This window comes from Oncorhynchus nerka, linkage group LG6, assembly GCF_034236695.1.
Source record: "Oncorhynchus nerka isolate Pitt River linkage group LG6, Oner_Uvic_2.0, whole genome shotgun sequence".
Classification (NCBI taxonomy): Eukaryota; Metazoa; Chordata; class Actinopteri; order Salmoniformes; family Salmonidae; genus Oncorhynchus; species Oncorhynchus nerka.
The window spans coordinates 58,706,630-58,731,684 of NC_088401.1; the positions used below are offsets into that span (position 1 = coordinate 58,706,630).

Consider the following 25,055-nt stretch of genomic DNA (forward strand, 5'->3'; position numbering starts at 1 on the left):
ACAATACACCTTTGAGACATTGCAAAGAGGGAAGCCCCGACTATAATCCATTATCCTAATGCACACTAGCCAACATTATAGCACACTACAGAGAGTGAATCTCTTTACTGTAAAATTTCTCACCAAAGTCAATGCCAAGTCAAAAATACCCATCATTACTACTGGTCACATGGTCAGTCCAGGAATTAAACAGAACCACCCTTTCACCATGACGGCCATGCCAGAGTAGACCAAAGAAACATATACTTAACTTACATACCATGTGATTTGGCTCGGACGAGGATACGCATGTACTCGCTTAACTGCATATTTACTGACCTCTATGGAATAACAACCTAACCTTTTATCTGGATAAAACAAGCTCCACCACTGTATCCAAACAAACAGAGAAGGGCCTTATGAAATGCTGCAACAAGGTTTCCTGGGATATACTTAAAAAACCTTTGCGCGGAAATAATTAGGGCTGGGAATTACCCGGGACCTCACAATATCATATTATCATCATACCTAGGTGCCGGTACGATATGTATTGTGATTCTGTATGTATTGAGATTCGATACAGTAATTTTATTGCCGATTCGATGTTCCAATTTCTTGCGATTTGATGTATTGCTCACCATATGTCTGCTGCAGAGAGTCGAGAGAGAGCATGAGACAATTAGTTTTGATCAGTCACGGAAATAAAAGTGCTGGAAACAAATTGGCTCCCTATTTAAAAAGAAGCTGGAGAACAAGCGATGAAAGAAAAACACTGGAGTTTCGGTGCAGGTACAGACAACTAGCTGTCAAAACTATACGATTTATGGTCAAAGATAATACCCCTATATTGACATTTGCATGACAAAACAATGCGTAGCTTACAGTGTGAAATAAGAATGAACTCTATCATTTGTTGAAATAGTTGCTTTGTGTTAAGATACTTGGGTCTATGTCCATGTGATGTAACACAGACGCATCCTACGGAGCATCGCTCTTCCTTTGCCAGATATTGGCTCTCTTTTCAAGGAGATGATAGACACTAAGTTGAACATGTTGAATACGGTAGGTATTTAGCACAGGTGTGCCACTTCGAACACCAATGGACGACAACACGTAATAAAACAGTCGCTGTCCATCTTCATGCTGTCGTGTCAAAATGCTAGAAACACTTGAAGATTACAAATTGACCGCTCTCAGCTGCTCTTACCGGAGTCGGTTGCCGTGATGACGAGGGTGTAGTTCCCCTGAGCCTCGCGGTCCATGGTCTGGGTGAGGATCAGCTGACCATTGGACGACAGACTGAAGGCTCCTTCTTCGTTCCCACCGCTCAGCATGTAACTCAGCTGGCCATTGGAACCCAGATCATCATCCCTGGCCATAACCTAGAGAGCAAAGATGAGACGGATAAGTCAGAGTTAAGCACTCCTCATGACTCTGAGGCTATCCTAATATGGACACAATAAAAATAGATTTTCTCAGAGATCAGAAAAATGTAAGACTGTAACATCTGTCTGGGAGGACAGACATTACTGAAAATATGCCCAAAAAATGTCAGATATGATATTGGTCTTTTCCAACCTCCTCTCCAGATGCTGTAAGGTTGGGCATAAATCTTCAGACCAAAAGGACTCATTTGAGAGTGCCAGTCAGTGGTGAAAAAAAAAACTAAATTGTTATACTTGAGTAAAAGTAAAGATACCTTAATAGAAAATGACTCAAGTAAAAGTGAAAGTCACCCAGTAAAATACTACTTGAGTAAAAGTCTAGAAGTATTTGGTTTTAAATATACTTAAGTATCAAAGTACATGGAATTGCTAAAAATGTACTAAAAGTGTAAACCATTTAACATTTCTTAAGTTAAGCAAACCATAAGACACAATTTTTATTACATTTTTTTATTGACGGATAACCAGAGTCACACTCCAGCACTCAGAAATAATTCACAAATGAAGCATTTGTGTTTATTCCGCCATTCAGATCTAGTAGGGATGACCAGGGATGTTATTAAGTGTGTGAATTTGACCATTTTTGTATCAAAATGTAATGAGTACTTTTGGGTGTCGGGGAAAAGTATGTAGTAAAATGTACATTATTTTCTTTAGGAATGTAGTGAAGTAAAAGTAAAAGTTGGCAAAAATATAAATAGTAAAGTAAAGTACAGATACCCCTCAAAAATCCTTAAGTAGTGCTTTAAAGTATTTTTACTTAAGTACTTTACATCAGTGGTGCCAGTGCATTATGGGCTCTGTCTTTAATGCCCGCCGGGGCACAGATAGAGGGCCAAATCAGGTTGGCACAGGGACATGTTCTTGTGTGGCGACCCACTGCTGCTGGAGCCGTTTCCACACAGCTGCAAAATAATTTCCTTGTAGGAACAGTATACAGACAAGCTGCACTGTGTGTGTCTGCTCACCGAGGGGAGACATGTCCTTTGTGTGTCTGCTCACTGCAGTGAGACAGGTCCTTTATGTGTCTGCTCGCTGCAGTGGAGACAGATCCTTTGTGTGTTTTCTCTGCAGTGGAGACAGGTCCTTTGTGTTTTTGCTCTGCATTGGAGACAGGTCCTTTGTGTGTCTGACCTGCAGTGGAGACAGGTCCTTTGTGTGTCTGACCTGCAGTGGAGACAGGTCATTTGTGTGTCTGCTCTCCAGTGGAGACAGGTCCTTTGTGTGTCTGATCTGCAGTGGAGACAGGTCTTTTGTGTGTCTACTCTATAGTGGAGACAGGTCCTTTGTGTGTCTGCACGCTACAGTAGAGACAGGTCCTTTGTGTGTTTTCTCTGCATTGGAGACAGTTCCTTTGTGTGTCTGATCTGCAGTGGAGACAGGTCTTTTGTGTGTCTGCTCTACAGTGGAGACAGGTCCTTTGTGTGTCTACTCCACAGGGGAGACAAGTTCTTTGTGTGTCTGCAGTGGAGACAGGTTCTTTGTGTATTTGCTCTGCAGTGGAGACAGGTCATTTGTATGTCTGATCTACAGTTGAGATAGGTCCTTTGTGTGCTTGCTCTGCAGTGGAGACAGGTCTTTTGTGTGTCTGATCTTGAACATTTAATTTAGCACAGACATGGAACAGGACAACATGCTGAACAGCCTGAGGAACAGACAGATATAGGGAAGGAAATAAGACAGGTGATTGAGTCCAGGTGACAGGAGTGCAGCCCGGCGCCTCGAGCACCAGGGAGGGAGAGCGGGAGCAGGCTGATGTCCCACCTGGACTAGCCGACGGGCCTGCCGAGGCATAAGGGAAGCTGGGGGTAGAAACCCGACGAACCAGCAGCGTAATGATGGTGGCAGCCTGACAATCCAGTCGAGGCGTTGCGTAAGACAGGTGATTGAGTCCAGGTGAGTGCAGCCCGGCGCCTGGTGCGCGAGCGCCAGGGAGTGAGAGCAGGAGTGACAGATCTACAGTGGAGACAGGTCCTTTGTGTGTCTGCTCTGCAGTGGAGAGGTCCTTTCTCATTCACTTCAATTTGATACTTTGGATTGTAATACCTCAAAGAAATTTTCTAAAGAAATCTTTTTTTATCTAAAAAAGAGTGAAACTAGCAGTACTCATTGCTATCATTCTTTATCTTTTTAATTGCCTATTTTCTATGCTAATTCGCAAAATCAAGACCACCATGCTTTTTTATTTATTTAACTAGGAAAGTCCGTTAAGAACAATTTCTTATTTTTAATGATGGCCTAGGAACAGTGGGTTAACTGCCTTGTTCAGGGGTAGAACGACAGATTTTTACCTTGTCAGCTCGGGGATTTGATCTTGCAACCTTTCGGTTTCTAGTCCAACGCTCTAACCACTAGGGTACCTGCCACTCCGCAAGTATGTACGGTATGTAAAGTTTGTAAACTGATCCCATACATACTTAATGGCTTAATATTCCTAGAAATTAAGTTAAGCCATTAGCTTGTTGAAGGTCTAAAGCTTGGCATATGAATTGGTGCTTTGTTTATGAGACTTAAATTCCCAGTCCAGAAATGTCAATAATGTTTGACCATGATTGTCTAGAATGACTAACAAAGTGAAAGACCTCACTGACCTGTAGTATGTTGCTGGGGAGACTCCCCGCGTTCTCCTGAACGTTCACAGAGTAGGGAGAGAGCTCGTACACCGGCGGGCAATCGTTCACATCCAACAGCACAATGTTGACTGTGGCGCGGTCCACCCTCGAGCTGCTTCCGCGGTCGGCAGCCTGGACCACCAACGAATAAGACGTCCGCACCTCTCGGTCCAGCTGCTTGGCCACCGAGATCCATCCGGTGACCGAGTCAATCCTGAAATCAGATTTGATGTTACCCCCAGCGATGGAGAAACGGATCTGCCCGTTGGTTCCCTCATCAGCGTCGCTGGCAAACACCTGGATGACATCGGAGCCCGTCAGCGTGTCCTCCTCAATCTCGATGTCGTAGATGTTCTGCGAGAAACTGGGTGTATTATCGTTGACGTCCAGCACCAGCATCGTGACATCCATGGCTGAAGACAGTGGCGGCTCGCCCTTATCCTTGGCCACCAAAGTCAATGTATAATTGGACATCTCCTCCCGGTCCAGTTCGCCCACCAGCCTCACATCTCCATCGATAGTTCCTATGCTGAACTTGTTCCCAAAGGGGCTTTTCAGGGAGTACTCCACGTAGCTGTTGGGCCCACTGTCTGCATCAATGGCCTTGGCCGTGAAGACCACCGTGTCCACTGGAGTATTCTCCTGGATATAGGTCCTCTTCTGGGAGGTGAAGGTTGGCGGGCAGTCGTTGACGTCCAACAGAATGATGGACACCTGGGCCGTGCTGGTGTAGCGAGTCATAGGGGCGAGGGCCAGGTCGTGGACAATGACCACCAGGTTGTAGAAGGACTGGGCCTCCCGGTCCAAGGCCTTTCTGGTCTGGAGTAACCCAGCTTTGGTAATGTCAAACTGGCTCTGAGGATCTCCCGATGCGATGGAGTAGAGTAGCTGGGCATTCGGACCTGGAAGACAAGCCATAGCAATAGATTTGGAGTTGGTTACCTTGCGTTAGTTGCTTGTACTAGAAAATGTGAAGCTCTGAAGAAGCTTTGTGTGCTTGCTTCAGCTGTTTGTTATGGTAGGGGGTAGTTACAGTATAATGGCTCTTTCTGTTTCAAGTCGAGAAGTATTCATCTGGAAGGGGTAGGATTAGATTACCTTCACATATCCCAGAGAACATGTCATGTGATATACTGCACTGTACCTTAAAAACATCAAGCGTAGATAATTTGGACTGATGCCAGGTTGTTTAGATATGACTGTTAGATACTGTATGTCTGAATTATAATGTTATATTCGCTATCAACATTCATTTCCACATATTGCCTTAATGTCTTCACAAAGACAACTGTCTCAGCAGACTTCCACTTTCTTCCTCCAAACGGAGGATGCCTTTATGCAGGGTAATCATCCTTTTCAAAAGAGAAATCGCACAGCAACTTAAAATCACCTCCTTTACTGATTCTACAATTTGGGGATTTCCCTCACAATCGAAACACTAATTTCAATGAAATAACTAACTGCAGAAACCACGCAAATACAAACTATTAGACCTTGAAATCTAGCTTTATCCTTGTTCCTCACCTGGAGCCGGGGGAAAAAGAGCTTAAATTTTGCGTCTGTAATTCAAGTCATGGGGGTATTAATGTGGAAAGCGGCCCAGCACCTTCCCACACTCCAGACGTTATTACTGAACACAGGTAACCCCTTATCAAAAAGGCCAAGTCTACTTCTATCCTTAGGTTACGTCCACTTCTACAGGGGTCAAGGGTTGAGGAACTTCTGTGAGTGCTACCAATAATGATTAGTGTGGAGGGACGGGGGGGACGCTGAGAGAACATTGAGATAACACAGAGAGATCATTGAGAGAACGTTGAGATCACAGAGAGAGAACAGTGACTGACTATCGACAGTGAGGGTCAATGAGAGCAAGTGGACAGTGGAGGAGAAGAGGCTTGACGTTGGGAGACACAAGACAGGCTTCTGCCCCAGGAATGTGGGTCACAGTAACAGCATTAGGCCTGGTATGGTCAGAGCGGTAATTGCAGTCAGAAAGGGATGGCAGAGCTGTTATAACAGCATGAAGCAGTCTAAGGTAACCACCTGAAATTGATAAGTACCTCAAGCCTAGTGGACCGTATTTCACAACATGATCCCAATGTGACAGGAATGACAAATGGAAAATATATATATGGCTTAATATTATGTTTAGCTAACTGCCTTCACTACATGATCATTACAGGTGTTATGTCATAGAACAATAGTTATGGTCCATGTTCACCTGCATTTTTCATGAACCATCCGTTTACGTCATTGGTGTGGCAGATTATTCTATTATGGAAATCAGCAACTGACAGAAGGGACATACATACCGTCATCTGCATCACTGGCCCCTACAGTGATGATACTGGAGCCAGGGGGGAGGCTCTCGGTGACCGAAGTGCTGTAGGAGGTGGCGTTGAAGATGGGAGGGTTGTCGTTGACGTCCAGGACATTGAAGTAAACCCTGACTGAACTGGCCTGACCACCGCCGTCCTGGGCCCTCCCGGTCAGGATGTAGTACTGCTGGGATTCATAGTCCAGGGGCCGCGTGACGTTGAAGACCCCCGTGACAGGGTTGAGCAGGAAGGTCTCGTCTTCGTCGTCCTCCTCCAGGGAGTACGTGATCTCGCCGTTCATCCCCGAGTCCGAGTCACTAGCCAGGATCGCCGCCACAATGGAGCCTGACAAGTCAAGAAGCAGACAGTCAGACAGTGAGGGTTTGAGAGGGTTTTTGGTTTGTTGGATTGGGATTCCCTCATGTCTGCATAACCAACTCATTCAACTGCCATAGAAAGAAAATACAACACATTTCATATTTCCAAGTACCACAGTTTAATGAACAGATTCAATGTCCCAGTAACACTTTATTTTAATGGTTTGTAATAAACCATTTATAAGGAATATATAAATTGTCTGTTCACCATTTATTAATAATTACTCCCAAAATTAATAAACCATTTACTAATCATTATTAAAGTATTTTTGCAGTCTCTAATCTAAAGTGATTGCCATTTATAATGTAGAAATACTTTAAATGTTTTGAGTGACTAGTGTAATTTCTCACAAAAAGATGGGTATGCCATTGGTAGACATTCCTGCAGTACCTGATAATAGAACAAGCACACAACAAAGGATGTTTAACAAACTATATATACATATGTGAATATCTAACATTTACAAATATGGGAATAATGATTCATAAACAGTGAAAACAATGTATTGTAAATGCCTTATAAATGGTTTATTATAGACCCTTAAAATAAAGTGTTACAATCTTTGTTGACTTAGCTAACGAGCAAAACGTCTGCATTAAAAGCCTTTAAGATATAGATAGACTACATTCACGTGGAATGGCATAAACTTTAGCAGAAATTAATTTGGAACTTTCACACTGAGTAAGCATGAAGGAACCTGGCAGTTACAAGCAACGCCATGTGACAGTAAGCCTTTTACCTGATGTCATATCCTCGGGAATGTCGAAGGAGTACGTTCCACGGGAGAATTTAGGCGTGTGATCGTTGACGTCACTGACAGTGATGTTCAGCCTCATATCTGAGGATTGCTTTCCATCGTCAGCTCGGACCAGCAGGGAGTACTTGGAGCGACGTTCCCGGTCCAGTCTCTTGGTGGCGATCAGGTCCCCTGATTCTGGGTCAATCCGGAAACTGTCATCGGCACCGCTGATAATGGTGTAGGTCACCAGTGCATTAGGACCCTGAAGAAATACAAATTGCTATAATTGGTTATTTCTAATGGCAGAAAGATTCAGTATCGATTTTTTTATTATGAGGCTTTATTTAATAGCCTCTATAGGATCGGTGGGTTCCCCCGCGGGACGGTTGAGCTAACATAGGGTAATGTGATTAACATGAGGTTGTAAGTAACAAGAAAATTTCCCAGGACATAGACATATCTGAAATTGGCAGAAAGCTTACAATCTTGTTATTTTAACAACATTGTCCAATTTACAGTAGTTATTACAGTGAAAGAATATCATGCTATTGTTTGAGAGTGCACAGTTGTGAACTTGAAAATCTATTAATAAACCAATTAGGCACATTTGGGCAGTCTTGATGCAAAATTCTCAACAGAAATGCAATGGTTCATTGGATCAGTCTAAAACCTTGCACATACACTGCTGTCATCTAGTGGCCAAAATCTAAATTGCGCCTGTGCTGGAATAATTCTCTTGCATTTCAAAGATGATGGTACAAAAGTTTTATTTTTAAACATTATTTTTCTTTGTATTATCTTTTACCACATCTAATGTGTTATATTTTCCTACGTTAATTTAACATTTCCACAAACTGTTTCACTTTGAAAGTGTTTCCTTTCAAATGGTATCAAGAATATGCATATCCTTGCTTCAGGTCCTGAGCTACAGGCAGTTTTAGGCGAAAATTGAAAAAAAGGGGTGGATCCTTTTACACGAGACCGTGATGTTTAACATAGGTTAAGGATTATGGTTAGTCAAAGTCCTGAAGGGGGAGAGAGGGACATCATACTACTTTCTTTGTGAGAGTGAAATTCATGTTCACAACCACCCACTGCGTGCGTTCACACTTTTATCAAATACCTTATTCTAGGGATAATAGATTAGACATTATTATATTAGAAATCTCAATGAGTGAAATATATCGCAAATGCATCACTTAGCAAGCTCCCCTCAGAATAGAATGGTCATGTGGGTGAAAAGAAAAACTCACAGGAGCTGAATGGCAGTATTCTCTTGGGCCTTTCTCTTGGTCTTTGAACTCTGGGGCTATAGAGTTCCTCTATAAACGCAACTAATAGATCCCATGATACCTTGGACAAGTACAACCCAGTACACATGTGAAAGCCATAGTGGTCCTTTGCAATTGGAGTAGAGGACTGGACGTGGTATGACAACTGAATAACAGTGGCGACAGATTTTAACATTTATGTTTGTGCTGAGCACAATACCAGAGCAGATGACTTTCGGATGCTAAGTGAGGGAAAAAGTTAACTTCAAAAGCTACTACTTTTCAACAGAGGAATTATGTTTTGACTTGTCAAAAGCTAAAAACATATTTCATTTCAGGGTGATTTCAAGGGTACTTTTGATCTTGACAAGATGCAATAAAATGGAGTTGATGCAATAAAATAAAGTTGATGTATCTCCCATTTAGTAAGTAGTAATAGTTTATTGCTAGTTTATCAAGGACAAAAACCTCATCATTGTGAGTTACCCCCATTGCAATTCCAGAGAGCCCCTTCTCCTTCCCAGACCTACAGAGTGGTACATTTTTTTGTGAGAGGTCAGATTGAGGCTGTGTTCATCTAACAGGCCCTTGTCATCAATTCGAATGCTGGATCTGGGATTCCCATCAGCCACCTGGGCTGCAAACTGGAACCAGACACCCTTCGTCTGCTAATTAATTCTCTGATAGGGTTGAAAATGAGAGAGGAGGAAAGGGAAAAAGAGGGGGATGGGAGGGGAGAGGAGTAGGGGGGTAAAACAGAGGTGGAGGAGTGAGGAAAGAGGGGGAGTGGAGGGGAGAGGAAGGAGTAGGGGTTAAAACAGAGGTGGAGGAGTGAGGAAAGAGGGGGAGTGGAGGGGAGAGGAAGGAGTAGGGGGTTAAAAAAGAGGTGGAGGAGTGGGGAAAGAGGGGGAGTGGAGGGGAGAGGAGAGGAAGGAGTAGAAGGTTAAAAAAGAGGTGGAGGAGTGAGGAAAGAGGGGGAGTGGAGGGGAGAGGAAGGAGTAGGGGGTTAAAAATAGGTGGAGGAGTGAGGAAAGGGGGGAGTGGAGGGGAGAGGAAGGAGTAGGGGGTTAAAAAGAGGTGGAGGAGTGGGAAAAGAGGGGGAGTGGAGGGGAGAGGAAGGAGTAGGGGTTAAAAAAGAGGTGGAGGAGTGGGAAAAGAGGGGGAGTGGAGGGGAGAGGAAGGAGTAGGGGTTAAAAAAGAGGTGGAGGAGTGAGGGAAGAGGGGGAGTGGAGGGGAGAGGAAGGAGTAGGGGGTTAAAACAGAGGTGGAGGAGTGGGGGAAGAGGGTGAGTGGAGGGGAGAGGTTAGGGGGTTAAAACAGAGGTGGAGGAGTGGGGGAAGAGGGTGAGTGGAGGGAGAGAGAAGGGGGTTAAAACAGAGGTGGAGGAGTGGGGGAAGAGGGTGAGTGGAGGGGAGAGAGTAGGGGTTAAAACAGAGGTGGAGGAGTGGGGGAAGAGGGTGAGTGGAGGGGAGAGAGTAGGGGGTTAAAACAGAGGTGGAGGAGTGGGGAAGAGGGTGAGTGGAGGGGAGAGAGTAGGGGGTTAAAACAGAGGTGGAGGAGTGGGGAAGAGGGTGAGTGGAGGGGAGAGAGTAGGGGGTTAAAACAGAGGTGGAGGAGTGGGGGAAGAGGGTGAGTGGAGGGGAGAGAGTAGGGGGTTAAAACAGAGGTGGAGGAGTGGGGGAAGAGGGTGAGTGGAGGGGAGAGAGTAGGGGGATTAAAAGGAGAGAGGAGGAAAGGAGTAGCGGGTCCATCGTCTCCCGCTGACACTGACCATTCCCCTGACCTCCCCTTGTAAAAAGACTGACTAGTTTACAGCCGTCCCAAGGCACAGAGGGAAGAAAGGGGGGGGGGTGGGGGGCAACCAATTAAAGAGCAGGATTCCCGGGCCAGACTTGGTCATAAGGAAACTCATTTAGCAGATGAGTTGCAGCAGCAGCGCGGGGTGAGGAAAGAGACTCCTAGAGCTGTCGAGAAACGGCCTAGTCCTGAAACAAGATTAGGCCGTGTGAGCCAATCACAAGACAGGTGTTAAAAGTCCAATCACAGCAACGTGTTGAGAGGTGATGTGTACTAATGCTTCTATTTACAATCCATCAATCTAAACTGATACAGTCATTTAAGAACTAGATTTGTAGGTGGTGCACAGTACCAAAAGAAGGAACTTTCAAAGTTATGCTCCCCCTAGGACTGTTGATTTAGTAAATGACGGTGTATTTACATGTGAGGTAAATACACAGTCATTTACTAGGCTTTAGTAACTGTCTTGTAGGAACTAGCTTCAGTCACGCTCATTTGCATTTTCAGCAGTCTTTTTGGCTGTTACGTTGTTATTTTGCTTCTTTAGCACCCAGTGTTCTAGATACTTTTCTTAGTTAGGCTTGCTATTGGTACCTGCATATTTTCCACTCTGTGTCAGAATGCTAATAAAACGAGAATGTTCTCTCCAAAAAGACAAAAAGTGCAGCTTTTTTTCGATTCTTTCAAATAATCAGGTGAGAACCATTTTCTCCAAAAGAGGCCTTCATAACAGGAGAGAGCAAAGCTTTATTCTTTTCTTTTCCAAACTGAATGCAACCGTTCACTTCGTTTCGGGAGTAGCGAAAAACGGACGCATAGAAACAGCATTTTAATATGCTCACACATGACTCCCATATGTAGCACTGTTAAATTGGATGGGATTCAGCCAGTTAGCTGGCCAACAGCTTGCCACGCCTGGTTACGTCTCCGTGGATCACATGGGGATTTCTGAATAGGGCCTGAATGCATTCCATACGCTTAGTGCCAGTGCAACTTGCGCTTCCTGCGTTAGGATGTGGGCAGAAATTAGCCGACTTTATCTGGAGTTCAGTTTAATGATCATATCTGAGTGCTTTGTCCGAGGCTGCGTACCAATACTCTAAACAAGAGCCTTTTCCAACTATAATTTCTTTCATGACCCATAATAGGTAAAATGACTGGATAGGTTTCATCATATTGCTTTCCCCTTTCAGGTACTTTTGGATCAGTGGTCATGAAGGAGAGGAGGCAAGGGAAGGCAGCTATTTGATACATACTACTGGAACACAGCTCAAGTCTTTCTTCCCTTTGATTTTGACTATGAGGAAAAAGTGATAAAGAAAATAACGGAAACCGTCCAAGTCCATTTCATTTAAAATCCTTCAAGATCAGAGCTCCGAGTTCAAGTTCACTTGAGTCCAAGAGAAGTTACTCAAATGTCCTTAAAACGCCCTATTAGTCAAAATATTGACCTGCCTCCAGGATTTACAGTCAATGTTCTATTCCGAATACAATGACCATTCCAGAAATGGACTGTGATTTTTTTCACATTCTAACTGGCGAGGTTGGTGAGGTAACAGCTGTGTAATAAAAATGTGTGGCCTCATAAGTTAACGTTAAGTATGAGTGCATATTCTCTCACACACTAATCCCTCCTCACAATGGCCCCAGTTCTTTCCATTCAGATCCCCTGTCTCATTGGCAGGGCCAAGGAACCGCAGGCCTTGGAGATGCTGGGAGGACCTGATTTTCGCTCAGTGCTGGATTTTATGTCCACATCCTGCCTAAGCTGCGAAAGATGGAGCCTTTTTCTAATCAAGGGTGAAGTCAGTGATGTAATGTGAACTACAGAGGCCCGCGGAGGGACAATCTGCCCGGCGCAAGGAGTCAATTGTTAGCTGCTCTCCTCAGGGCTCGGTGACACCTGTGGTCCCTAGCCATCTCATGTAACGTCAAAACACGTGATCGCTGGGGACCGTGTGTGTCTGTGTGTGTGAGCAAGAAAAAGTGCTGTAATTTCTCCAACTACAAGTTGTGGTCACTGGTGTACCAGACAACCTCAAGGAGTGAGGGTGCACGAGCACTGGAGGCCCATGTGCCCATCATCGATTGTCAATTTTTTTCCGCTTCATAAATAATTCTGACAGTAACCCTCCAAAAAGTCATTCATAAACCTTTTTCATTTCCATATGTACTAGGATTCTAGTGTTTGTTTCTTGGGCTTCAGGAATGTGACTGATCAAACTGCATTACACCAGTGGCTGTGGTCGGATACTTGGTCAAATAATTGCAGAGCGCATTAATTGGACGGAATTCTTATTTAATTTTTGGGATATTGGAAACTACGTTTCTACCTGCAGCCACTAAGAAATCCCTTAACAGAGGCTCACATCTGCTCATTGCCAGATTTTCATTTCCAAGTTCCTATATGCAGATAAGAGCAATGTAGTATATTTAGGAGGTTGAGCGCTTTACATTTAAGTGCGGCACCAGATCTAGTCAAGATGTACATAAAAAAAACATCAATTTTGATGGTAACACAGAGATAACAACGGTATGCCTTGTACATTTACTTTTTGTAATGGCTGCCTTTTGGCTGATCCTTCCCTCTAGCATGGGGGACGGGGACGGGCGAGTTATCTGCCAGAGTTCCATTCAAATAGGCAGAAGACAGAATATAGAAAAGGCCAATCCTGGGAGACTTTACCTCATCTGCGTCTGTGGCTGTTAGCTGCATTATCTTGAAGCCATCACTGATGTTCTCTTCGATGGTCACGTCAAGAAGATCGTTCGGGAAAACAGGTGGGTTGTCGTTGACGTCCTGGAGCGTAATTTCCACCTGGAGAGAAAGAAAAACACCACCATTTCCATGAAAACAGTGCCAAACTATGCCTGCTATAGCCGTTAGGTTCACTGCGAAACGTCCTGCTCGCATTTCTGACAGATATGCGCCCAGCAGGGACAAGTGATCATTCTTCCACTCTTCATAAAACTGCAGAGGGCTGAGGAGAGGAGAGTTACTGAAATGTCAAGTGTTTCATATTCACATTCTGAATAGTCTTATTTTGATGTCAAGTGTAGAGATCAATGGTAGTTTGATGCCAAATGTAGAGTGTAGTTATCAATGCATGGGACAGTTCCATCGAGAGGGAGCTGCTTTATGGTTTTACACACATGTCTACACAGTGTACAGACAGTATTCAACTACTGCCTGGAGATATACACTTCTTATTAGTGTTTTACACAACCCAAAACCATTCTGTGGTATCTTTAGCATAATGAAAGAGAGAGGTGAAGGGAGAGAGAGGGAGAGAAAGATAGAGATATTATGGTGTCAAATTGTGTCGAGCCCATAAATATTACATTTCCACTCATACTCCACAATCCAATCTCATCCCCTAACCCAAATATGCATTTCAATGCCAGTAAACAGTGTTCACTTTGAATCATAACAGACATTTCCGTTTGCATTCTTTGTTTATTGCTTCTATAAATATGGAAAAGTCGGGTTTGAATTCTCCAGTGTTGCCAAATCCATTAATGTTGACAGTGATTATGGTAATTATTTGCCTCTATGCAGTCTTATTCAGTCCTACAGTTGAATCTGCCGCTGTGCGGGTTGATGTGTGTTGCTGAGGCGCAATAGGCCCCAAAAACAATATATATACCTTTTGGATCATGTGTATATTGATATTGTGCTGCTAGATATTACTGCTCTGTTGGAGCTAGAAACGTAAGGATTGAGATATTACTGCACTTTTGGAGCTAGAAACATAATCCTTTACATATTACTGCACTGCTGGAGCAAGAAACATCGGGCTGTCCCAACAAAAAATGATCTTGGTCGACCGAGAGTCGTGGGTTCTTTCGACGAATCGATTGGTCAAAATGTTTAAACATGTATTTTTCCATATTTGGACTATATGTAGGTTACTGAGTTTGTCTGATGCTTTAAGCATTGCGATTAAAAATTAAGACACAAATTACTAAAGAGGGAGCCAGAGATCAATATAGTCTAGACAGAAGAAAAAACCCTCCTCCTCCCGCTGCCTCCTGCTGCTGGCCTTCACAGATTCTGACACTAAACTCCTGAAGTTGCCAGTAATAGGCTACACCAGCAGTCGACAACCTTTTTGATTTGGAGTCCCAAGTTATCATACCGTTTCTACTGATCTGCGTGCCAGTTATGATTTTCATATGCATATTTTCATGGAACAGTTTCATTTAATTAATGTCTTCATATCTCAAAATAATTTAGAATAGTTTTCATATGTGACCCAATTCAGGAAACTAGGCGTATGTCGCAAATCACGACATCACAGGAGCACCTTTTGAACGTAATTTTTTTTTTTTTTAATGAAAATGCATTTTTTGGCAGAAATGCCTTCTCGAACATGTGAACTTTCATGTGCCTTAATATCAAAGGTGTATGTCATCTGTAAATACAAATTGTTAAATTATTAAATTGTGAGCCTAGTTGGTTTAGCCAAAGAAAAAGTCAGCAACCTTCCCGCTAGCCATGATTGGCTGAGATAATGATTGGGTTGGACATGCCGAGAGATGAGTTTGGATTGGTCTGCGGTGTTGCATCTTGTGTCTATAAAATGAGCTGCTCGTAATGCGTAAATAATCCTTTCTACTGCAGTTTTCTTGAAAGATATGTTAGCCATGGACAACTGCAAATATGTTGCTACTGCTCTCAATAACATTGCTTCCCTGAATTTACAAGGCGCTATCGACCAAGGTCAGTGGGAATAAGTTGTGATGGACTACTTTCTGGATGACGAACATGCCATGCAATGCTGACTCTCTCATTTTATAACGAATCAGTGGAACACAACGGGCCAAACAAGCTGTGCAAACTAAACAGAAACAACACAGGATGTCTTATAAAAGGGGTGGCAGTCTGACGTGAAGCTTTCATCCATGTATACAGGTAAGAATCTAGCTACAGATTCAGATATTATACATTTCTAATTTTGTCAGAAAGTTGTTTTCATTGCAAGCTAAAGCTTGCTGTTAGCTAGCCAGCTAGAGTTTGATGGTTGGCTTGCTAACTAAAAATGAACCTAACGTTATTTGGTTAACTTTAGTTTGCTATGACAATCGGTTTGTATTGTTAGTAACGTTACTCTATGGATTGGGATTATAGTTCATTTTTTAGCTTGCTAGCTAACGTTAACGTGGCATGTCTAAACAAAAGATCCCAAGTTAAAGCTTGCTGTTAGCTAGCTAACTTTAGCTGAGGTTAGGTGGCTGGCTTGCTTGCTAACATTAACTTATGTGAATGAAGCATGTGTAACGTTAGCAATGTTTTCTCAGAATTCCATTTCGCATTACTAGATATAGCCTAATGTTAGCTGGCTAACATTGAACTTATTGGTTAACTTTAGCTAGCTATGACAATTGGTTTGTATTGCTAGTTAAAGCTTGCTATCAGCTAGTCAGCTGACGTTAGATGGCTGGCTAGCTACAGTAGCTAACACTACCTGAATGAACTGAGTGTAGTGATGTTACCTCTGCCATTTTGCATCTATTGTATAATAAATCTGAAATGTTTGTGTGGAATTTGTCTTTCAGCATTAATCAGTAGAAAACGCCTGACTAATCCACCAGTCATACAGTCATCAAAAAGAGAGCTGGCCCAAGCAAGAAAAGGCAGCAGCGCAGTCATCAACTACATGCACCATTTCTTCACCAACTATGGAGTCGGGAAAACACGTGTGGACCTGAAATGTGATAACTTCAGTGGCCAAAACAAGAACAGGTTTGTGCTCTGGTATTGTGCCTGGTGGAACATGTGCAAGCTACACCACAATCTGGACTTTCACTTCCTGAACACAGGCCACACCACGTTTGCCACTGACTTGTGCTTCAACCTCATCAAGCCGCGCTTCAGACAGACCAGAGTGAACACTTTATCTGAGATTGCTGGTGTTGTGAAGGACAGCACTGTGACAGGGGTCAATATCCCAGAGCTGGTTGGACTGTATGGTGCTGGTGGAAAGCAATGGCTGGCAACAACACCTGACTCCGTACTTCAGGCCGCTGGCACAGAACAAGCAGTACCAGCACTTCAGGTAAAAAATAATTATTTGTATGAGGTTATTCTTATCTAAACTTGGGAGGTGAATTGATGTGGTGCAGGGTTGTAAATGTCTTCAGATTTTTTTGTTATTCCCTGTTTTACAGCTTTGATGCTCTGGAGCCTGGTGCTGTCTCTAAGTAGCGTTCGGACTGTCGGGACCAGGATTCAGCTGTTGCGCAATGCTGACATCCTTCCTTCCATAGATGGTCTGCCAGTAAAAGCGCCACCTGGACTGGACACAGCTAGACAACATATTTTTGACAAGATCAGGGAGATTTGCGACAAAGAGGCTATGGACATCACATGCCCTGCACCAAAGTCAAGGGCAGGACAGAAACAGGAACTCCAAATATAAATTCCTTAGTTCATGCGTGATTTGGATGGTCCAGTCATATGTTGCTGCAATTTTTTTGTGTTATCCTGCTGCTCAGCCACTTTACCCCTGATTACATGTACAGTTGAAGTCGGAAGTTTACAAACACTTAGGTTGGAGTCATTAAAACTCATTTTTCAACCACTCCACAAATTTTGTATTAACAAACTATAGTCTTGGCAAGTCGGTTAGGACATGACACAAGTCATTTTTCCAACAATTTTTTACAAACAGATTATTTCACTTCTAATTCACTGTATCACAATTCCAGTGGGTCAGAAGTTTACAAACACTAATTTGACTGTGCCTTTAAACAGCTTTGAAAATTCCAGAAAATGATGTCATGGCTTTAGAAGCTTCTGATAGGCTAATTGACATCATTTGAGTCAATTTGAAGTGTACCTGTGGATATATTTCAAGGCCTCAAACTCAGTGCCTCTTTGTTTGACATCATGGGAAAATCAAAAGAAATAAGCCAAGACCTCAGCAAAAAAATGCAGACCTCCACATGTCTGGTTCATCCTTGGGAGCAATTTCCAAATGCCTGAATATACCAAATTCATCTGTACAAACAATAATACACAAGTATGAACACCATGGGACCACACAGCCATCCTTCCACTCAGGAAGGAGACGCGTTCTGTCTCCTAGAGATGAACGTACTGTGGTGCAAAAAGTGCAAATCAATCCCAGAACAACAGCAAAGGACCTTGTGAAGATGCTGGAGGAAACGGGTACAAAAGTATCTATATCTACAGTAAAACGAGTCCTATATCGACATAACCTGAAAGGCCGCTCAGCAAAGAAGAAGCCACTGCTCCAAAACCGCCATAAAAAAGCCAGACTACGGTATGCAACTGCATATGTGGACAAAGATTGTACTTTTTGGAGAAATGTCCTCTGGTCTGATGAAACAAAAATAGAACTGTTTGGCCATAATGACCATCGTTATGTTTGGAGGAAAAAGGGGGAGGCTTGCCAGCCGAAGAACACCATCCCAACCCGTGAAGAACAGGGGTGGCAGCATCATGTTGTGGGGGTGCTTGTGGGGGTGCTTTGCTGCAGTATAGACTGGTATAGTCAGGAAGTTAAAGCTTGGTCGCAAATGGGTCTTCCAAATGGACAATGACCCCAAGCATACTTCCAAAGTTGTGGCAAAATGGCTTAAGGACAACAAAGTCAAGGTATTGAAGTGGTCATCACAAAGCCCTGACCTCAATCCTATAGGACATTTGTGGGCAGAACTCAAAAAGTTTGTGCGAGCAAGGAGGCCTACAAACCTGACTCAGTTACACCAGCTCTGTCAGGAGGAATGGGCCAAAATTCACCCAACTTATTGTGGGAAGCTTGTGGAAGGCTACCCGAAACATTTGACGCAACAATTTAAAGGCAATGCTACCAAAAACTTCTGACCCACTGGGAATGTGATGAAAGAAATAAAAGGTGAAATAAATCACTCTCTACTATTATTCTGACATTTCACATTCTTCAAATAAAGTGGTGATCCTAACTGACCTAAGACAGAGAATTTTTTACTAGGATTACATTTCAGGAATTGTGAAAAGCTGAGTTGAAATGTAGTTGGCTGAGGTGTATGTAAACTTCCGACTTCAACTGTAGATGTTTACCTCACTCAGGTTTCAACTCAGGTTGCATGGCCTTAACTTATGTATGGAATACTATGTGATAGGTGCGTGTGTAACAGTATATAAAGTATGCTAATGTGCTGGTGTGAAGGCATTTGGGCAGTGGTGTAAAGTACTTAAGTAAAAATACTTTAAAGTACTACTTAAGTTGTTTTATGTGGTATCTGTACATTACTTTACTAAATATATGTTTGGCAACTTTTACTTCACTACATTCGTAAAGAAAATAATGTACTTTTTACTCCATACGTTTTCCTTGACACCCAAAAGTACTTGTTACATTTTGACATGAAAATTGTCCATTTCAAACACTTCTCAAGAGAACATCCCTGGTCATCCCTACTGCCTCTGATCTGGCAGACTCACTAAATACAAATGCTTCATTTGTAAATCATGTGTGAGTGTTGGAGTGTGACCCTGGCTATCTGTCAATAAAAATAATACAATTGTGCTGTCTGGTTTGCTTAATATAAGGAAGTTGAAATGGCTTATATTTTTATTTTTGATACCTAAGTACATTGTGCCCCTGGCTATCCGTCAAATTATTATACTTTTTTTTACATACAATTTTAAATACAGTTTAATATAAGGAATTTACATTATTTATACTTTTACTCAAGTATGACAATGTAGTACTTTTTCCACCACTGGATGTGGCTGGGGGTTATAGCAATTCTTTCACATGACCCATCAATTTAGACAAGTGTATCTGGGTAAGCATCATCTAATATCTAATATTTATCAAATATTTTTATCTGGACAAATCTGTTTACCTGGTATGTTTCCTTATTGTAGGTTACTACCACTTTCAGTCTTTAGCACATGACCTCATGTGAATCCTTAAAGAGATGGGTGGGGCTGGTTTAAGAGCGTGTGAACAATGCTGAATGGTGTAGACAAAGTAGAGCTCTCTAGTAGGTACCAAAACATTCAAAGGCCCTTTTCTCAAAAGTGAGTTTACAAACGTATCAACTTTCAAAGCATAATTACTTTCCCATTGTTTCCTCAAATGCGGTGTATGATATACCATTGTGTAGCTATGAGTCTCTACTTTGATCCAGTGTAAAAAACAGAAATTCAAATTTTGCTACATAAGAATGAATCCAGGTGGTGAGTCACATATTTCAAAATCAATGTCATGTGGTTAATCAAAATGATATCTAATGAAAATGATACAAATCTAAAAGTAACTTCTATTGCCATTGCCAATACGTAAAAAATAGCCTACATAAAGCCAACAAATAAAAACATTGCAGCGCGCAGTTAAAAATATGACACAAATAAATATCCTATAAATCATATTGGCTCTGCATGGCCAGTCTGCAAGGAACTTGAAACATTGTATCAACTATTAACTTGGGTCAGGCCTGAAGCTTGTGCTAGCAAACTTGCAACATTGTATAAAATATGCTGGGTCCTCAAGAGTTTCCTGTAACAGTGAGCTCCGGAATAGACAGACACAGCTGTAGGCTATTTGCACAAGGGATAAGAAGTAATCAGGCAGGCCTTTTTTTATGACATTTCCACCGGATCAGAGCATGACATTTTTTCCTCTTTCATGCTGAGTGGTTATGGAAAGGGAGAGAGCTGGAAAGATCTTTCAAATAGACTACATTGATGTACTATTATTATCAAAGGATATAAAAACAGACTTTGAGAATATCCACAGTGACGGTGAGTTAAGATAACCATCAATAGCATCAGATCCCCAAATAGACACATTTCTAGGCCTACATTCGTGCAAAGGCCAGGTAGGCCTAGTTCTATGCGTAATCAGGTGCATGTCCTTACTCAAGATTGACAGGAGCGCTCCAAACAAGACAATGAATAAATTGAAAATGGAATGAAATAAACCAAAAGTTATTCCTCACAAGTGTAGCCCAGGTTGTGCGCTCTGTCCATTCCTACACTAAAAACGGTAAGACTGTAATAATTAATATATTGAATGCATTAACAGAAATTATCGTCACTAAACAAACATGGGTTTGGAATGGTGGGCCATTCCTGTGGCCTCCGCAATGGATTAGTCGACTCAGACAGGCATGAGTCAAACAGGTGTCTCGTGTGCCACACATATATATATATATTTGACACTGGTTGCCAAAACAGCCTAACGACCAAACAATCGTCCAGTCGACTAAATAGGGCCAGCCCTAGTACCCGACCAACTTTGCATCACGTCCACCAACCAAAGTTTCCCCCACAGGCATTTACTATGCAGACAATTGGCTTCAAGGCCACAGGACCACCAAGAGGGGGGAGATACAGGAGTCTATTCATGCCTGCCATTGACAGGAAAAACAGACCTCACGTGCTCCTGCAAATCCACTCTAAAACAAGCCGCATGCGGGATCTACGAGTAAATGCCACCATCCAGACCCTTTTCAAGAGCTGCAGCCCATTACAGATGACCCAGTTTGTCCAGGCGTCTTAAAGCTTTTCAAAGAAGGGCTTAACATATTGAATTGAGATTCTTCTCATTGATGACTTGAGCACTATCATTGCTTTGCTATAACTATTTTCATTCACACATTCCAAAGCCAGATGAAAATTGGATTTGTAAGTCTGAATGTTTACTAACGCTGTCCAAAACCAAGAGCAGTCTTGAAAAGACTATGATTACAACGTGTCTCCACGCTGACCGCTTATTAATCTGATTCTGAATCAGTTTTTGGACTGTTCAGTGGTCTCTGTCTGGGATGAGGATGTAGTGGATCTGACCTTGGGTCCCGATAATTGGAGAACAAGACTTAACGCGGGGCTCGCCGGCCATCATGGCTGGGGAGCCATTTACAAGGTAAAAACAAGACGGGAGACGACATCACTTGCAGAGCCGAGGGACTCGGCAAAGTCAACAAACAATGTATATTTATCTTCCAACCCATGTCCTCTTGACGTGTAAAAAATGCAAGGTCCAGTTCAGAGGAGTGAACTAATTAGAGAAGATGTGCGATTATGAGAAATAATTATAGTTTACATTACCCAAGCTCCCCTGGGTGAGAGATATCAAAAAGACGCTTTGGTGAAAAATTCATCGGAGGAAGATGAAGCGAGATCTGGAGGGAGGAAGGAGTTGTTTCGTTCCCCTGCTCAAACCTGTCACTCAGGCGCAGACGCCCCGGTGTGATACAGGTGAAACACATAGTTAACAGGGGAAAAGATTGTGTTTCAGGCCACTACTATTTCGAGTTGCAGCTGCTAACTGGCTGCTATTGTCCATTATTTATGCCTGCCATGAATGATTCACAGGCCGAGCCACTCCTGAATGCTGTCGATTATGATACCTTAAGTGTCCAAGGACAATTTGCCAGGGTCTACGCCCATCTAAGCCTGCAACTTGGACAGAGGATTTCTTATCCAACAGGAATTGTTCACACAGTCTAGTCGGTCAAACCGATAAATCAAGGGCACATATTTCTTAACACAGTGAGGTGGATTCCTATTCTTCTAGATGATTCATAAAATCCTCCATGTACCATTCCATTCAACCTTCTGGCCAAACATTCTAGCCCTTAGCCAATTATGAGAGAAGAATTGCACACACTTCATCCATTGAGCTACTAGGAACCTTGCGGGATTTAAACACTTCATAAGCTCAATTTGCAGTCTCAACAAGCCATATCTTCAAGCAAATAAAAGGCTGAGACTGCAGACACTGAACGGTTTCACTCCCTCTCACTAACAGTAACAAAATGTACTGAAACAGCCACTCCATCCTGGTGCGCTTGAGCCGTGTGTTTGCACGGTGAGGAGAAACACAGGACCTGGTTTCCATGGTATAGGCATCGCCTGCATCCCTGAGAGCACACTACATTTCCCTTCTAATCATCCTCATATTGTAAAAGGTGGAACCACTGGGAGTGATTCACACACACACTTTCCCCCCATCATACCTGCAGCCGTGCCAAGATGACTGCACAGAGATGGGCCAGTCAGTTTTATACCAGTGGAGGGGGCCGCTAATGAATTAACTCAATGCTGGTCTGCTTTAAAGATGAGTAATAAGCTACATATCAGTTACTCCTACTCATTACTGTGATGGCAAAGACTCCACCTGAAAAGAGTAAAAGAAACATCAGCAAGGTAACGTCTCTCTTTTCTAACACTATAACTTCTGATGCAACATGTTGGAAAGCCAAGTCTGGTTCAATTGATCATAAAAAGGGGTGCGTCTCGTGTGGAGAATAATCATTTCAAAATGATTACAGGTCTCATTAGACATTGTTGACGGCTTGAGGTGAAAGTTCTTGGAAGTATCGACTTCCAGCACATTATTTTTGGGCCTTTTGAAAATTGAATAATTCCATTCTACATAACCCAAAAAATATTTTGTAGCAGTAGTGTACTTGGAACTAATGTGCCGAAAACCTGGATCACCAGGGCTATTTCACTGTAACACTTCATCATAGCACAAGGCCAAAATCATGAGCAGTCAAAAGACATTACTCAGACGTTGGCTTTGAATAAAATAAAGGGTACAAAGAATGTTTGTATCGCCAGAAAATGAACTCGATATTAAAACGTGTTGATTCTATAAAAAAAAAATATATATAAAAAAAGTTGGCGGAGGCCGACTGCACTATTTGTTTTCAGTGAAATTACGTTCATCTGCTGTTATGTTTGGCCAATAATTCAACAGGGCCTTGAGGTAGCTGGAGTATGGACAGAGAGCATGTTGGGAAAGAGAGGAAATGGAGCCATCACTGGAGCATCTCACATTCACTTCTGACTTCCAAGCACTAAGGAATGGATGCAATCCGTAGCGACGAAGATCACAGTTTTAGCGTGGTTGAAATGTAAAGGTCATTTTCAATTCACTGTGAATGCAGGTAATATTTCGGCGCTATGGACTGAATCCACCTTCTTACTACCCATTACTAAGGTCAGCCAAGACACTTGTGAAAAATAAACATCTTGTGTCATAGCGCCTCTCCTCTTTCAAGAGATCTAATTTAACTGTACTGTAAGAATATTAATATGTATATAGGAATAGTGTGTAAATAGTATTTTTGGGTGTCTTCCTAATGTAACTGCATTTATTATTTTCAAAGTAATGTAATTTAATTTTAAATGTAATGCAATAACTCTTATTTTAAAAATATTTTTCAATTGAATGTCATATGTTATGATGTTCTTGTCTATAACTATGCTGTACTTTGTCAGGTATTTGTACGTTTTATGTGGATCCCAGGAAGAGTAGCTGCTGCATGTGCAGTAGCTAATGGGGATCCTAATAACTAAACTTGAATGAATAAAGAAGGTAATTTCATACAATGAACACACCTTCCATGGTTCTAAGCAACCCTATGCATTGGTGAGATCATACCCTTCCATGAGATTCAGTAGTATTTAAGAGGCACTGTATTGTTTGAAGGGCTCTGTCATCTTCCTGACTCTGGGAATGGATGGCCAACCCCAGGCCCGGTGTCTGTGTTTGCATTGCTTAATCTGAAAAGCGTATGTCATGAACCATGTACGTCTGATGAATGCCCTGCTATAGCTCAGAGAATGTAAAGGCGGACTGGGGTGATATAACGGCACATTCAACATTATTTATTTCCTGTGGCTCCTGAGACTTGCAGACAAAGACCATCTTTATTTCACTTTATCTTCACTCTCTCTCCCCATCTCTCTCTCTCTCTCCCTCCCTCTCTCCTTTGCTCATTTCACTGTTTAGATATAACGTCAGCGATTTTTTGGGGCCCCAGATTTATGGCCATGGCGGCTTAGGAACCGGCGAGTTCCGAGGGTCAAGCACAACTCCAAGTGCCATTCCAGGCTTCGTTTTTAAGAGCAAAAGGAAACATAAGCATATAATAAAGGTGACGGCTCAGGTATAAATTATCTTATCCTCCTGCTTTTTACACATACGCAATCACGACTGGCTTGATTTGTCAAACAAAAGCCCCCGCCACGATCAATCTTCCTGACCGCAGCCGGCGGCGTGTGCTCCAGAGATGGGAATTGGACTGTGCCAGGACTGGGAATGTACACGGGGAAAAGCTAGACAAAGCTGGAACGCCGCCAGACCCCAACACACAGTGCTGGGGAGAAGTCAGAATACGGTCCTATCCCCCGAGCTTCCAAATCTTCTCCAGCCGGAAAAAAAATCCACGGAGAGAGAAAACTAAACAAAACAAGAGTGCCTGCAAACGATCACAAAGCACCTCGTTCTTATGTAACCAACGAGTGGTGGAGAGACAATGCCGGACAAGTGGCTTTAATAAAGAGGATCACCGTCCTCTCAGAGGAGCACTTCAGCAACTGTTAAAAGATAGTTTGTCTACAGTCGGCCCTCCAAACCCCCTGCAGCCTCTGCCAAGCAAGGTTCCCTCAATGTGTTTAGGAGGTATATATAATCCTAAACTAATAACCCATAGTCTTTTTGGACCAGAGTATTGTTTCATAGAGTTTCTGGGCTCGTTGTCGA

General features: G+C 42.7%; 1 protein-coding gene and 1 long non-coding RNA gene across 2 annotated transcripts in view; one reads left to right on the forward strand and one right to left on the reverse strand.

The window, feature by feature from the left end:
- LOC115130762 (protocadherin Fat 4) overlaps positions 1 to 25,055 on the reverse strand; it is a 101,625-nt gene that overhangs the window by 27,850 nt on the left and 48,720 nt on the right. Inside the window, 5 exon segments of the mRNA XM_029662198.2 lie at positions 1,187 to 1,361; positions 4,016 to 4,938; positions 6,349 to 6,699; positions 7,472 to 7,733; positions 13,226 to 13,357. Coding sequence (XP_029518058.2) covers positions 1,187 to 1,361; positions 4,016 to 4,938; positions 6,349 to 6,699; positions 7,472 to 7,733; positions 13,226 to 13,357 — 1,843 coding nt within the window.
- LOC135572207 (uncharacterized) lies at positions 16,102 to 19,076 on the forward strand. The gene is made up of 2 exons (XR_010464123.1): positions 16,102 to 16,598; positions 16,711 to 19,076. It is a non-coding gene; the product is annotated as an uncharacterized LOC135572207 (long non-coding RNA).